The sequence below is a fragment of the Ostrea edulis genome, chromosome 6, assembly GCF_947568905.1.
Source record: "Ostrea edulis chromosome 6, xbOstEdul1.1, whole genome shotgun sequence".
In the NCBI taxonomy this organism is placed as follows: domain Eukaryota; kingdom Metazoa; phylum Mollusca; class Bivalvia; order Ostreida; family Ostreidae; genus Ostrea; species Ostrea edulis.
Window position 1 is genome coordinate 683,865 of NC_079169.1, and position 17,658 is coordinate 701,522.

The 17,658-nt window shown below is 34.1% G+C and overlaps 2 protein-coding genes across 5 annotated transcripts in view; one reads left to right on the plus strand and one right to left on the minus strand.

The window, feature by feature from the left end:
- Nucleotides 1-15,363, minus strand: LOC125648159 (biogenesis of lysosome-related organelles complex 1 subunit 5-like). Its single transcript, XM_048875099.2, has 5 exons — nucleotides 15,280-15,363; nucleotides 9,838-9,920; nucleotides 1,638-1,767; nucleotides 1,383-1,438; nucleotides 1-279 (listed from the first exon to the last, which is right to left on the minus strand). The coding sequence occupies exons 1-5, from the start codon at nucleotides 15,299-15,301 to the stop codon at nucleotides 100-102; spliced, it is 471 nt and encodes a 156-aa protein (XP_048731056.1). The 5' UTR covers nucleotides 15,302-15,363; the 3' UTR covers nucleotides 1-99.
- Nucleotides 15,364-15,588: 225 nt separating this feature from the next.
- Nucleotides 15,589-17,658, plus strand: part of LOC125645587 (uncharacterized protein C8orf34 homolog) — a 51,068-nt gene continuing 48,998 nt past the window's right edge. For 3 of the 4 annotated variants that reach the window (XR_008796108.1, XM_048871179.2, XM_048871178.2), the window contains exons 1-2: nucleotides 15,596-15,719; nucleotides 16,997-17,138. Coding sequence is in view for 3 of the 4 variants with exons in the window: in XM_048871179.2 (XP_048727136.2) it covers nucleotides 15,603-15,719; nucleotides 16,997-17,138 (259 nt within the window). In the remaining variant the exon portion in view is untranslated. Of the gene's footprint in view, nucleotides 15,720-16,996; nucleotides 17,139-17,658 lie in introns of all 4 variants that reach the window. The other variant, XM_048871177.2, reaches the window with a different exon arrangement.

Consider the following 17,658-nt stretch of genomic DNA (forward strand, 5'->3'; position numbering starts at 1 on the left):
ATACATACACTGTGTTTATTGCACTTGAAAACGTCAACAAATAATAAATAATACAATACACAATTAAACAGAGTTTTTCATCAATATTGGAATGTTTCACTAAGGAGTGGAATTTTTCATCGCTGTCAGATTTTTCTCAAGGTCTTCATAATGTTTTGCCACAATTTCTGCCTGCTCGGAAAATTCTGCATCTACTTGATCACATGTTTCATGCTGTCGAGCTAAGAATTCCGTCCAATCCTTCCTCCGTCTCTCGCGTTCTATTTCTAAAATTTCTGTCTGCAAAATACACCAACTACTAATAAGTATCTCCAACAAAAACAAAATACATGTACTGCATGTAAATTCAAACTAGTGTAGTTTTAATGGAATAGACTGAATCTCTGTGGCAGTATACTCTTGATAAACCGCCACCTTTTGTGCTTTTGAATTTATGGCGTTATAACGAATTTGGCGATGAATTGATTTCCCGCCATCTTGAGGAGAAAAGGTTACTAATCTTGTTGATGTAAGAATTATGTTTCCTTTACTTTCAATACTTATGTAATCACGATCATTTGAAAAAATATCTCGTAAAAAATGAAATCAAATTTTCTAACGAACTCTGGCAGAAGTTTGAATTAAAAGGCTTTTACTCCCCATTAGACAGTCAATAAAACTTTATGTATTTAATTGTTACATTTTGTATACATGTAGCTCAAGAATTTTTGGCAGTACTAATATGCAATATATCTACTGTAACATGTTATATGTGATATCTATAGTGTATTTATCTATGTGTGATATCTGTAGTATATTTATCTATGTGTGACATCTGTAGTATATTTATCTATGTGTGACATCTGTAGTATATCTATCTATGTGTGACATCTGTAGTATATTTATCTATGTGTGATATCTGTAGTATATTTATCTATGTGTGACATCTGTAGTATATTTATCTATGTGTGATATCTGTAGTGTTTTATCTATGTGTGACATCTATAGTATATTTATATATGTGTGACATCTGTAGTATATTTATATATGTGTGACATCTGTAGTATATTTATATATGTGTGACATCTGTAGTATATTTATCTATGTGTGACATCTATAGTATATTTATATATGTGTGACATCTGTAGTATATTTATCTATGTGTGATATCTGTAGTATATTTATCTATGTGTGACATCTGTAGTATATTTATGTGTGATATCTGTAGTATATTTATATATGTGTGACATCTGTAGTATATTTATCTATGTGTGATATCTGTAGTATATTTATATACATGTGTGATATCTGTAGTATATTTATATATGTGTGATATCTGAAGTATTTTTATCTAAGAGAGAACGATAGATAGATATTACACTTTTAGTACTCATAGTACTTACATCCACACTGTTTTCTTTTTCTTCAACTCTTTTACAAACTTCTGTTGCTACTTTTACTAGAAAAGAAATTTTGTTATAAGTCACACTGGATAGAGTGAAAGGAAACATTTCTATTTCACGTTTAACATAGTGTTACAAGCTACAATTCTGTACACATCATGAATGATTAAAATCTGGGAGATTCTGATATAGACAAAGTACGCATATCAAATTTTGTTTGAATAGTCTGCAATGAAATGAATGAAATAGATTTACATTTGGCTGTGAGATTTGCCAAGAAACAGTCCATCCCTTGCATTGCTTCTGGTAAAAGCCCATCTTTCATTTCTCGGATTTCTTCATTTAATTTCTTCAGTCTTTCTCGATCGTGATCACCTCTTTTATCCTGTAAAATGAGGGAAAAAATCTTAATAAAGCTACTATATACACACTTTCTGGCATCATGATTTTTTTTACTTATACATGTGTGGCATTGTACTGAATTTGGCCAAGCTGTGACTGATACTCGATCCTGTGAGGCACACCCAAATTTGGAATTTGAAAACAAGAGGAGCATGGGCCTTACCAGTGACAGTCACATGAGTACACACATACCGGTGACAGTCACATGAGTACACATATATCGGTGACAGTCACATGAGTACACACATACCGGTGACAGTCACACGAGTACACACATACCGGTGACAGTGAAATGAGTACACATACCTGTGACAGTGAAATGAGTACACACATACCGATGACAGTCACATGAGTACACACATACCGGTGACAGTCACATGAGTACACACATACCGGTGACAGTCACATGAATACACACATACCGGTGACAGTCACACGAGTACACACATACTGGTGACAGTCATATGAGTACACAAATACCGGTGACAGTCACATGAGTACACACATACCGGTCACAGTCACACGAGTACACACATTTATTGATTTTATACATCCCCATTTAGCTTTAGTATGCCTGCGTGAATTGTTGCAGCTAGTTCATACTGTCATGTATTTTCAAAAATGAAATTCATTTTTATATCTACTTTCATTTCTGTTAGAATTTCCAGTCATTAAAATAGACATGCTAGCCTACAATATATGTTTATCAAGATTCATAAACACATAAAAATTGCATATATATATATATGTTCATAACTATATACATGTACATCACATTTATGAGGAAATGGCTATCACTACAAATGGTAAAGAACATTGAAAATGTAAATATCTTCATTTGTTACAATGACATTCATGATTCATAATTTACAATTCTTATATAGGAGAATAATTAGTTTTATCACATCACAGCAAAATCGATTTTCTATTTGAGTTCTAAAAGTCTGAATATTCAGTACATTTAGTAGAAAACCCAAGATCATAAAAATACACATACTTTCTGTGCTTAACTTACAAAAATAAAGAGGAATTTTTTAAAAAGAAGTTGATGCATTTTTCAATTAACATACAGATGTATGATCAATCAAGTCTTATCTGGAGGTACTAACCATTAACCATGAATTTCACAATTCTAATAAAAGGCCAGTTAATTGCTCATTATAAAAAGGCAAACAGTTTTTCTACTGTATGTCCAAAAATACAGAATACTTTTAAAGAAATACAATGCATTTTCAGTATACATATATGATCAACTTTCCTCCAACTTGGGCCTCAATTAACGTTCTATGGATAGAGAGAAGAGAGCTTGATCATTGTATGCTCAACATTATTATAATTATACAGCATTTACATGTAAGAGACAGCTAGATGTCCAAAGTAAAGACAAATTCAGTAAAAATATAAATATAATGCATCTTCAATATATGATCAACTTAGGCCCACTTGAGGCCTGAATCCCCCGGGACAAATTTCAAATAGGGTTCATTAAGGAGGAATGCTACACCAGAGAAATTTGGTATGGATAAAAAGTGGAGGATATGTGCAACAATATTTTAATATTGAAAACTTTAAAATTTACTTTATTTAGTAAAAAAATGCTGATTTAGTAAAAATTGAGCAATCTAAAAAAAAATTAAAACTCTTGCTGGATTCAAACCTGCAATCTACAGTTCAGCAGTCGGCATGATAACCTACTGAGCTACTCAGCTAGGCAATGTTATTTGAGATGAATAGACAAATATTGCTGATACTTATATTTCATGATCCATGTTTTAAAAGGATGGCAGCCATTATGATGATGTAGAGCACAGAACCGCCTTAGCTGCCTTAATGCTATAGTCACCTTAATAGTCACCTGAGTATACACATGTCTTAATAGTCACCTGAGTATACACATGTTTAATAGTCACCTGAGTATACACATGTTATAGTCACCTTAATAGTCACCTGAGTATACACATGTTTAATGCTATAGTCACCTTAATAGTCACCTGAGTATACACATGCTATAGTCACCTGAATAGTCACCTGAGTATACACATGCTATAGTCACCTGAATAGTCACCTGAGTATACACATGTTTTGGTCTTCAAAGAACTGCTCAGACACTGTTTTTCCCACGCAGCTCAGTTAAGGCTATCCGAGAAAAATCACAGCACTGTTATAAATGTACCTCTATGCACTTAGCATTATATGACGTCACAATGAAAAAGTACGTCACATGTACATGTTCTGATAGTTGTATCGCGGGGAAAGTGTCATAACATTTTGTCGTTATTTACTACTGTTATCAAGTGATAAGCTGTATAAGTGAAAATATATCTTGTCAAATGTATATACATGTATATATATATAATATATATATTATTCCTTTATGATATCAAATCATTCTCCATTTTTAATAGATAGTATGCACGAAGGAGATATTCATATTTTATTGTGACCTTGAAATCGCCCCTAATCTGAATGACTGGTGCGTTTAAAAATTCTCCCATGTACATAAATTATCTCATACTACAGAAACTGCGGCAAAGTTCAGGTTCATCTGCTATAAAAAAACAATCTGAATTTTTCTGCTATATAATCTAGATAATATTATGTAATTATGCATTTGAAAAGTGCGGGGAGCAATTTCTGTCTTGTATAGTAATGGTATGATATATATAAGAATGGACAACCCCGGTAATTCGCTGATGACTGTTGATATGTTGTTAAATTACAGCATGGTTAGTTTGAGTACGCATTTGCTCCCAACACTTTTCATGTTAAGGATTTTAATTTTTTACTGAGTATATCAATAAAAATTCAGCTGGTTACCCACATGATTCTGAACTTTTGTTCACAAGTAGGGCCTCTTGCTGTTTTCCAAAAATAAAGTGTAATGTGATATTTAAGTGACGTCACGGGAAATTACCATGAGGGGAATTTACGGTAGCTCAGTCATAGTTAAAGTTGAGAAGTTTAACTACCTAGGCTCAACTGTAACACCAATTACTTCCATCGATACTGAGCTGAACATTCGTATAGGAAAAGCCGCCAATGCTTTTAAGAACTTGCGCAACACTTGGAGAGCAAAGATCAGCCTCAAAATAAAAATGAGAATATATAGAGCAGTTGTCATTCCAACATTGCTGTATGCATCTGAGACATGGGCCACAACCAGGAAACATGAGCAACGACTAGACGCCTTCGATTCCAGATGCCTTAGAATTATTCTGAAGACCAAATGGTGGGAACGAAGGCGCAACAGTGACATTCGAGAGCTCACAGATCAACCATATGCCTCAACACTGCTCATGAGGAATCGGCTGAGATGGTTTGGTCACATGTCGAGGATGGGAGACGAAATATTCCCTAAACGAATGTACGAATGGGACCCTACATCGGTCGGAGGCAGACGAAAACAAGCACGACAACGGCAGAGATGGCGAGACACGCTGGCAAGAAACTTTACAACTGCATGCGGGCCTAACATATCATGACGCCGAAAATATAGCCAAAGACCGTGTGACATGGAGGGATACCATAGCGGCACTGATGTGATAACAATCACTAACAGTATCCAGTAAGTAAGTAAGTAAGTCATAGTCAACATATGGGTACTATTGTTTCGGTGTTTAACCGTAACAAGTGTAATGATACCTGTGAATTTGAGGTGCAATTTCACCCCATGATTATTGTGCATTTTACTATGGAAGCCCTTAACCTAGCTGCACACTTAAATGACATTTTTTAGTAAAAATATATAGATATGTCAAACAGATACATGTACTAACAATGAATAAAGTCAAAATTTAAATTGAGATATAATTCATAACAGTATATCTATGTGTAGGAGGTATGGGTACCTGGAACCATGAAACCAGATGTCAGATAGCTCAATACAAGCTACAGTATGCACAAAGTCTTAAATTGGTATTTCCAAAGAAAGTGGGGAAAGAAATCAAATTTTATACATCATTTTTCAATATCATTGTGACATCATTTTGTGAAAATTTGATGGAATTTCAATGACAAATTTGAAAATCGTTTACATTTGTTATCAAACTATAAACGTCTCTTTGCGATGGGACTATGAACTTTTAGATTAATTCAAGGTGGAGCAGTGGCAGCATCAAATTCTGTTTGGAGCTTGGTAGGACTTAAATCTATTCAGACTAAAGAATTGCTACATACATGTACTATGTAGAACAAACACTGAGTGGATGAAAAGTGTCAAGGCCTGTTAATTAAGTTATCGCTGACATAAATGATTTACTGACAAATTAAACACAGTGAAAACAAAGAAGCCGATCATGCACTACACGGAGCATCCAGATCATGTACTACACAGAACATCCAGACCATGTACTACACAGAACATACAGATCATGTACTACACGGAGGATACAGATCATGTACTACACGGAACATACAGATCATGTACTACACAGAACATCCAGACCATGTACTACACAGAACATACAGATCATGTACTACACGGAGGATACAGATCATGTACTACACGGAACATACAGATCATGTACTACACGGAGCATCCAGATCATGTACTACACAGAGGATACAGATCATGTACTACACAGAGGATACAGATCATGTACTACACAGAGGATACAGATCATGTACTACACGGAACATACAGATCATGTACTACACGGAGGATACAGATCATGTACTACACGGAACATACAGATCATGTACTACACAGAGGATACAGATCATGTACTACACGGAACATACAGATCATGTACTACACGGAACATACAGATCATGTACTACACAGAGGATACAGATCATGTACTACACAGAGGATACAGATCATGTACTACACGGAACATACAGATCATGTACTACACGGAGGATACAGATCATGTACTACACGGAACATACAGATCATGTACTACACGGAGGATACAGATCATGTACTACACGGAACATACAGATCATGTACTACACAGAGGATACAGATCATGTACTACACGGAACATACAGATCATGTACTACACGGAACATACAGATCATGTACTACACAGAGGATACAGATCATGTACTACACAGAGGATACAGATCATGTACTACACAGAACATACAGATCATGTACTACACGGAGGATACAGATCATGTACTATACGGAACATCTAGACCATGTACTACACGGAGCATCCAGATCATGTACTACACAGAGGATACAGATCATGTACTATATGGAACATCCAGACCATGTACTACATGGAACATACAGATCATGTACTACACAGAGGATACAGATCATGTACTACACGGAACATACAGATCATGTACTACACAGAGGATACAGATCATGTACTACACAGAACATACAGATCATGTACTACACAGAGGATACAGATCATGTACTACACAGAACATACAGATCATGTACTAGACAGAGGATACAGATCATGTACTATACGGAACATCCAGACCATGTAATACATGGAGCATCCACAAACATGCCTTCCAGCTTCTGCAGCTACTACACATGTGCTGTAAAGATCTGGCATTTTGTTGAAGGATCTTGCTGTTTTTATCATACAACAACTTTCATTGAGAAAACAGCAGTCTGTGAATCTAGTATTATTTTCAATTTGATTTAAATTAATCATGGCATCTTGCACTTGTGCAAAAGTGATTTATTACAGGAACTTACAGAAGGTAAAAATATTACCTCAAGTGCTTGAAATGATCATATACCACTTAAAGGGAGATTCCCTATATATCATGTGTGTCAATTTCACTACATTAACAGATATTTATCATGTGTCAATTTCACTACATTAACAGATATTTATCATGTGTCAATTTCACTACATTAACAGATATTTATCATATGTGTCAATTTCACTACATTAACAGATATTTATCATGTGTCAATTTCACTACATTAACAGATATTTATCATGTGTGTCAATTTCACTACATTAACAGATATTTATCATATGTGTCAATTTCACTACATTAACAGATATTTATCATATGTGTCAATTTCACTACATTAACAGATATTTATCATGTGTGTCAATTTCACTACATTAACAGATATTTATCATGTGTCAATTTCACTACATTAACAGATATTTATCATATGTGTCAATTTCACTACATTAACAGATATTTATCATGTGTCAATTTCACTACATTAACAGATATTTATCATGTGTCAATTTCACTACATTAACAGATATTTATCATATGTGTCAATTTCACTACATTAACAGATATTTATCATGTGTCAATTTCACTACATTAACAGATATTTATCATGTGTCAATTTCACTACATTAACAGATATTTATCATATGTGTCAATTTCACTACATTAACAGATATTTATCATGTGTCAATTTCACTACATTAACAGATATTTATCATGTGTCAATTTCACTACATTAACAGATATTTATCATGTGTCAATTTCACTACATTAACAGATATTTATCATATGTGTCAATTTCACTACATTCACAGATATTTATCATGTGTCAATTTCACTACATTAACAGATATTTATCATGTGTCAATTTCACTACATTAACAGATATTTATCATATGTGTCAATTTCACTACATTAACAGATATTTATCATATGTGTCAATTTCACTACATTAACAGATATTTATCATATGTGTCAATTTCACTACATTAACAGATAGTTATCATATGTGTCAATTTCACTACATTAACAGATATTTATCATATGTGTCAATTTCACTACATTAACAGATATTTATCATGTGTCAATTTCACTACATTAACAGATATTTATCATATGTGTCAATTTCACTACATTAACAGATATTTATCATGTGTCAATTTCACTACATTAACAGATATTTATCATGTGTCAATTTCACTACATTAACAGATATTTATCATGTGTCAATTTCACTACATTAACAGATATTTATCATGTGTCAATTTCACTACATTAACAGATATTTATCATGTGTGTCAATTTCACTACATTAACAGATATTTATCATGTGTGTCAATTTCACTACATTAACAGATATTTATCATGTGTCAATTTCACTACATGAACAGATATTTATCATATGTGTCAATTTCACTACATTAACAGATATTTATCATGTGTGTCAATTTCACTACATGAACAGATATTTATCATGTGTCAATTTCACTACATTAACAGATATTTATCATATGTCAATTTCACTACATTAACAGATATTTATCATGTGTCAATTTCACTACATTAACAGATATTTATCATATGTGTCAATTTCACTACATTAACAGTATTCAGGGAGTTGATCTTAAATGTATATTATTGTCACTTCTTGCTTATATGTTTGCTATGAATTCTAAAGTGAGAACAGACGTAAATGCTGTTATCCCTAACCTTCTATCTCTAGACATGCAGATAGAAGAACAAGAAAATTAATGTATGATGGAGGAAATAAACATTGTGATTACTGCATATCTTCCACAATTTTGTTGCAGGAGACATTGGGTATAAATTAGCCTCATACGATCAGATCAATTGCATGTACATTTAAAATCTCAAAATACCATACTTAATCTTTCTGTAAAAGTATTGGATCATATATAGATTTCAATCAAGTCTCCAAGCTCACCTGGCAGGATTTGTTTAAGGTTTTGATTTCAAGGGCCAGGGCCTTTCCAATATGGGAAAAATAGCATGAAATATTGTTTGAAATTGGGGAAAATGTTTCATACAAAGAAATAGGGAAAAACCAATTCAGAGTGCTTTAAGGTATAATTGGGCTCCTTCTGACTTTCAAATTGGTCAAAGATTTTCTCATTCAAATAAGCAGAGGCCAAAAAATTGGGTTTACTTAAGAATTTTGAAGCAAAAATTGTAATCTGTGGGCCTGTGAAGAAGATGTATGAACAATTTGGCTACCCTGCTTGATTTGTTTCCATTGTTTGGGAATTTCAAAGAAAAAATTGGGGAAAATACCTGCTTTTTAGCATCGGGAATGGGGTTTTATTTTGGCCCCCTACAAACCCTAAAAAAATCCCTGCCCAGATACCTCAGACCCTGCACCTACCTCAAACTCTTTAACAAAGAAGCTTATATGACCTTGTAGTATAGGTCGATGATCAACCAGTCTGGCATGGATTTCACTTAAATCTGAAATATCAAGAAAAAAGAAAAATATAATTGTGTACAGCATGTACTACCTACACATCTATTGTATAAACATGTGATTTTCAATAAACATATGTGAATGTCCTGCAAGCACAAATGGTACCAGTTAGTGAAATGAAGATGAAAGCATTTTAAAAAAATCATTTTCATGTTGACTGCACAGCCCTTAAAGGAAGCACAACAGATTGAAATAAAACAGTCAAACAAATAAACAACCACAATTGCTGTACCATAGATTTTCCCTATGCATATATTATTTTACCCCCCCCCCCCAATCTTCACCCTGAAAAACAAGCTCTGAGTTAGCCTTGAGTGTAGAGGAAAATTTAGTGAAGACATTCTTAAACTCACAGTAAGGGTGGGTTTTTCTCATATCTTGGATGCACTTAAATGTGATATTTTGTATGCAAAAACTACAAAATACATAGTTTTATATTACATGTAACCTTTTGAAACACTAAAAACTTGGTGTCATTAAGGTCTTCCGTCTCCTGCGGAAGACCTTACTATTATTGTTCGCGTTCTTCTTCTTCATTATTATTAAGGTCTTCCGTCTCCTGCGGAAGACCTTACTATTATTGTTCGCGTTCTTCTTCTTCATTAAGGTCTTCCGTCTCCTGCGGAAGACCTTACTATTATTGTTCGCGTTCTTCTTCTTCATTATTAAGGTCTTCCGTCTCCTGCGGAAGACCTTACTATTATTGTTCGCGTTCTTCTTCTTCATTATTATTAAGGTCTTCCGTCTCCTGCAGAAGACCTTACTATTATTGTTCGCATTCTTCTTCTTCATTATTAAGGTCTTCCGTCTCCTGCGGAAGACCTTACTATTATTGTTCGCGTTCTTCTTCTTCATTATTAAGGTCTTCCGTCTCCTTGGTAGTACATGCGTTTCTCTCAGCCATTTCTCGATCGATTTTCACGAAATTTTCAGGAAAGATGTCTTTTGGTGACGAGACTTTGCTTGCAAAATTTTGTGCTTGACGTCACTTCCGGTCAGGAGTTATCTCTCTTTTAGTGACTTTTTGAAGGGCCTTGTTGTCCACACATCTCCTCCGTTAGTTTTGAAGCTAGAGTCTTGAAATTTCTACACAAGATAGAGTAAACATTTTAGAAGATTTGTGGGGGAGTCGATTTTACCGGAGGCAATTTGCCTAAAAGCTCGCCTGGACCTGAAAAAATGGATGCCAAAATTTTTCGCCGATTTTGACGATTTTTGACCTTTGATCTCCAATATCTTTTTTCTTGCAAATATTTTCTTAAGACATGTAGAACAAAAGTTGTGCACATTTACGAGATCTTTTCGAAAATATCAAGATTTAGGGGCTAGCCCCTTCAATTAGGGATCTAGAAGGGCTCAAAGTCTAGATCAAATATCTCAAAAATCGTTAATATTTTGGTATAAGTCAAAGAACAAAAAATGTTCATCTCAACAATCCAAATCTATTCATATAAAAATTTAGGTCATATGTTACGTAATAAGGGATTTTAAGGGCCAAAACCATAAATTTTTTACCCCTTGTATCTCGAAAACAACAAATATTTTGAAAAGCAATAAAGAACAAAAGTTGTTCAGAATGATGATCTGAACAATATGCAGATTTCGTTTTTACCCTATGTGGCCCCGTTAGGGAGCTACAGTTTGGCCCCTAAAAATTACTTCTAGAAATAACTCGAGAACGGTAAAGAATTTCTAAATATTTGTTGAAAAAAAATGTTTGAAATGTCATGACCTTTCTTACGATATCAAGCAAAAGGGGCTGACCCTTTAAATTAGGGGTCCAGAAGGGTCCAAAGGTTTATGAGAATATCTCAGAAACTATTAATATTTTGTAATAAGTCATTGAAGCGGAAATGTTCATCTAAACGAGCTTGTTCTTATCAAATCAAAAAGTAGGTCATATGTTACGTAATAAGGGATTTTAAGGGCCAAAATCATAAATAATTGACGCCTCATATCTTGAAAACGACAAATATTTTGAAAAGCATTATTGAACAAAAGTTGTTCAGAATGATAATCTAAACAATATGTACATTTCGTTTTTTCCCTATGTGGCCCCGTTAGGGAGCTACAGTTTGGCCCCTAAATATTTCTTGTAGAGATAACTCGAGAACGGTAAAGAATTTCTAAATACTTGTTGAGCAAAAAATGTTTAAAATGACAAGGCCTTTCTTACGATATCAAGCAAAACGGGCTGGCCCTTTAAATTAGGGGTTCAGAAGGGTCCAAATGTTTTTGAGAATATCTCAGAAACTATTAATATTTTATAATAAGTTGTAGAAGCGGAAACGTTCATCTCAACGAGCTTGATCTTATCAAATCAAAAAGTAGGTCATATGTTACGTAATTAGAGATTTTAAGGGCCAAACTCGTAAATATTTGACGCCTCATATCTTTAAAACGACATATTTTTTGAAAAGCATTATTGAACAAAAATTGTTCAATGTGTCATAACCTATCGATCAATATCAAAAAATGGGTCTGTGGGCCTCATGGCTCGCCTGTAGAGTCGATTTTTGTCGATATCAGTCGATTTCAAAAACTTGTAACTGGTAAATATTTTGTAAGGACATATTGAACAAAAGTTGTTCAGTTTATCGAGATCTATCGATTGATATCAAGAAATAGGCCTATGGTCCTAATGGCTCGCCTGTAGAGTCGATTTTTTGTCGATATCGGTCGATCTCAATAACTTTTTACAGGTAAATATTTTGTAAAGACATATAGCACTAAAGTTGTTGAGTCTATAGAGGGCTAACAAATGACATCAAGAAATAGGCCCGCAGGCCTTATGGCTCGCCTGGAGAGTCGAATTTCAAACGAATTTCACCGCAACTTTGCTTCAGAAGCTTATGATATGAAAAATTGATTATATCTAAAGTGTCTTAAAGTCGGAAACTAAATTGGGACTCATTTGTCTTTTTTTTTTTTTTTTAACTCCAAGTGCATCAACAAATCAGACGGAAGACCTACTCGTTGCTCGCAACGAGATCGTGTCTAGTTTTTCTTATTTTTATATCAAGATTGCTTGATGTAATATATTCAGGGTTACAATCTTTTTTTTTATATCAAAGGATCTTAAAGGCCATAAATAAAAAACCCCAAACAACTGATGACTAAATGTGACATGTAGTTAGGCCTACTGTAAATTACATATTCAAAGTATATATGATCTCTTACGCAGCTCAGTTAAGGCTATCCGAGAAAAATCACAGCGCTGTTATAAATGTACCTCTGTGCACTTCGCATCATATGACGTCACAATGAAAAAGTACGTCACGACGTACATGTTCTCATAGTTGTATTGCGGGGAAAGTGTCATAATATTTTGTCGTTATTTACTACTGTTATCGAATGATAAGCTGTTTACGTGAAAACATTTCTTGTCAAATGATTATATATTATAATATTAGTCCTTTATGATATCAAATCATTCTCCATTTTTTAAATTAATATATAATATGCACGAAGGTGATACTCATATTATATTGTGACCTTGAAATCGCCCCTAATCTGAATGACTGATGTGCTTAAAAATTCCTTTATGTACATAAATAATCTCATTTTACAGAAACAGTGGCAAAGTTCAGGTTCATCTGCTATAAAAAACAATATGAATTTTTCTGAAATATATTAAAGATATATTTATGCGTTTGAAAAGTGCAGGGAACAATTTATGTCTTGTATATTAACGGTATTTTATGTATAGGAATGTGGACAACCTTGGTAATTCACTGATGACTGTTGATATGTTGTTAAATTATAACATGTTTAGTTTGAATATGCATTTGCTCCCAACAGTCTTCATGTAAAGGATTTTTATTTCTTTCGGAGTATATCAATAAAAATTCAGCTATTTACCCACATGAACATGAAGCTCTATACTGCTGACCCTCATGACCGGAAAAAATGGAGATCTTAGGTGAGATCTGCCATGCGTGCAGCTATCCAGATACCTAGAAGGGGGCCAACTAGTGTGGACAATACCCGTAATTCTGCACGGAAATAAAAAGGAACTGACAATAACAACCTGAACTTTTGTTCACAAGTAGGGCCTCTTGTTGTTTAAAAAAAATAAAGTGTTACGTGATATTCAATTGACGTCACAGGAAATTACCATGAGGGGAATCTACGGCAGCTCTGCAGTCACAGTCAACATATGGGTAGTATCGTTTTGGTGTTTAACCGTAACATGTGTATTGATACCTGTGAATTTGATGTGTTGATTTCACCCCATAATTATAGTGCATTTTAGCAGGTCCACTCCAGAGACTATTTCTACCTATGTAGGTACTTATAGCTGCGTAGGTATTTAAACCTACTCCAGGTAGCTATTTTTACCTACTTTTTCCTTTACCTGCATTTCGTGGCCAAACACAGGAACGGTGCAATATGGTGTGTACCACATTTCTTGATTCACTTACACTGACGATGAATACCACAAAAATATTGGACAAAAATGATTATACTTTCTAATTTTTACTTTTCAAATTTGCATCAATAATAGCACCCAGTTCCATTTCTTGGAGTTTAGGATCAAAGTTACGTGAGAAAAAGTGTAAATGTCTAACAAATCTGTATTAATTTTAAAGTTTACCTTCATGCAGTTTTACATTAAAGGTTCATTCATGCAATTCCTCTGAATTCTCCACCCTCGTAAAGTATTCAAATTTACACTCCGAATTTTGCCGTTCATGTGCACATGATACATAAAATGACTGACCTGTTTAAAAGATGCGCTTTAATTATTATTTATTTATATTTTCAAAAACAGGCAAAAGTAGCTACTTTAAGTAGGTTTAAATACCTATGTAACTATTAATAGCTACGTAGGTAGAAATAGTCTTTGGACTGGACCTGTTTAGTATGGAACCTAGTTGCGTAGTTAGAATAATCTAACTGTGGCTCGGGACGGGTCTGTAGGACATTATCACTTTAATATGATATTCAATGATAAAACATTCTATCTACCCATGATCTCTGTTTACTGTGACACATGTATACAGGGACTGGAACATTTGCCAGTCAAAATATTATCCAACAAAGCAATAGCATGATCAATGACACGAACAACCAATCTGGTTGTTCGTGTCGTTGGTAATTTTATATACATACATAATAATATATGCTCTAAGTGTAAATTGTATATTCAAGTCTGTTTACTGATGTTATAGTAATTGTGCTCAAATTATTGCCACACTATATTCGGTCCACCATTCTCGTATACCAGAAGCTTGACATTCTTGGTCTATACTCTATTGATCATACTTTGATATGCAATCCACTAATGATGAGAGATGTTGACATAATACACTTGAATTTTCATATTTAAAAGATTAAAACCTTTGAATAGTTGTTGATCCATCCCCGCCCATTATCCGACTCTGTATCTTTATGGACTATTAACAGCACACTGTTATATTCATAATTAAAAGCGTACAAGAGATTATTTATAAAGAAAATCTAACAAGACGTTTGATAACAATTCGTGTTGTTTTGAATATAATTTTTCAATGTTTTTTTTTTAATCAAGTACATTTCAGAAAGAATATGTCAGATTTAAAATGAGGAAAAGCTTGGAGCATTTGTTTAGTAACATATACCACTATTTTACGTACGATTTAATAAAGCCAAGGTTTCTGTCACACCTTTCATCATTTCCGCTTATGAATTCCAAAACATTGCAGAGCTTGACTGATGCAAATGCATCTTTAAAAGTAATGGCAAGCCCTCAGAAAATGCAACAGTATATGGACCGGCATAGGATTGGACCACTTTTTGAGGTAAGAATGTTTCACGTTTTATTCTTACTCGTAGAAAATCTTTGAAGTGTCAACAAGTTAATCTGGACTTGTACGAACGTGTTGTTACACTAGGGTAACCAGAATTTCCTTTTTAGATACTTTGATAATAATAAAGCATATTTGAAAAATGATAAATAACTTTTCAGTACCCCATCACTTAACGTTGGTTGAAGACGGTTTAGAAGAGATAGATATTGCATGCATACATTTTTAGGTCACCTGAGCTGAAAGCTCAAGTGAGCTTTTCTGATCGCCTGTTGTTCGACGTCTGTCTGCAAACTTTTTACATTTTTGACTTCTTTTCCAGAACCACTGAATCAATTCTAACCAAACTTGGCCAAAAGCATCCTTGGTGAAGGGCTTTCAAGTTTGTCCAAATGAAGGACCATGCCCCTTCAAAGGGGAGATAATCGCAAAAAATGCAAAAATAGGGTGGGGTCATTTAAAAATCTTCTTTTCAAGAACCATTGGGCCAGAAGAGCTGAAATTTACATGAAAGCTTCCTGACATTGCAGATTCAAGTTTGGTAAAATCATGGCCCCCGGGGGTATTATGGGGCCACAATAGGGGAATAAACCAGATCAAAGTTTTACATACAGATATATATAGGAAAAATCTTTTAGAATATTCCTCTCAAGAACCACGGAGCCAGAAAAGCTGATATTTACATGAAAGCTTCCTGCTATAGTGCAGATTCAAGTTTGGTAAAATCATGTCCCCAGGGAGCAGGTTGGGGCCACAATAGGGGATCAAAGTTTTATAAGCCGATATATATAGGGTTAATCTTTAGATATGAGCCAAAGTGACTCAGGTGAGCGATGTGGCCCATGGGTCTCTTGTTGTTTTAATACTACTTATCACTGCTTTTTAAAGGAAGTCAGCCATTATGATGATGTAGAGTACTACCTTAAGGGGATATTTGTTAAGAGTTATGATACATACATTTAACAGTTATATCAGAGTTGTCTCTCTTTTAGCAGAAGCTATGTAGATATTGTTTTTTCCTTTTCATTGTAGAGTATGTATGGGTTGTATTTAATTTAATCAAATATATGTTAATTTTTCAGTGTTAACATTAAGTTACATTTGAGAGCAGGATTAATTGATTGTTGTTTATGATTTGCTCATGTATTACTAAATGGATATTAGATAAGTTTAATGGTTTTAAGGAAATTAAAAGGAAAAGTTTGCTATTTACTTTTCAGACAGACCTCATGCAGTAATCATGGTAACACTGTTAATCTGTTTGTTTTCAGAGCCTTATGAATAAAGTTATCCATGATCAGCCAGATGACCCACTCATATATCTGATAAAAGTTCTGCATAAGAAGGCAGGCTTGGAGGTCCCAAGAGATCTCAAGGCTCATGGAGTCAGAAAGAGTTCCCCAGAAAGAATCGGTAAACAATTATACAATGCATCTGTCCAAAGTAGAATCAGATTAAAATTAGAGCTGATGGCATCAGTGCTCCCACTGGACCAAAATTCCCTTTCGCCACTTTTTCGGGGTGCGACGCGGCGCAAATAATCTCATGCTTTACAATTATTTCCATCATATTATTTTATTCATTACATTACACTGATTTTAGCATTTTGAATCAGTTACATTACTTAATCATATCCAGCTACCATACCTAAACACTTCTTTCTGAAATAAGAAGTTGATTTGTTTGATAAATTCTATTATGGAAATCAAAAATCAGATAATGAATCATATAAATATAAACTTCATGATGCTACACCCCTCAGTGAAAACATTGTGTACATTGCCCGAAATGGAGATGTCACAAAACATCAAGCCCAATTTAGAGTCGTATCTCAACCATTCCCTATTAAATTTCCGTTGTGGTATGGAAGATTTTGCAATTTGGACAGAATCAGATGTTCGAGCAGGTGGGGTTGACAGTAAAGCCAAACAAT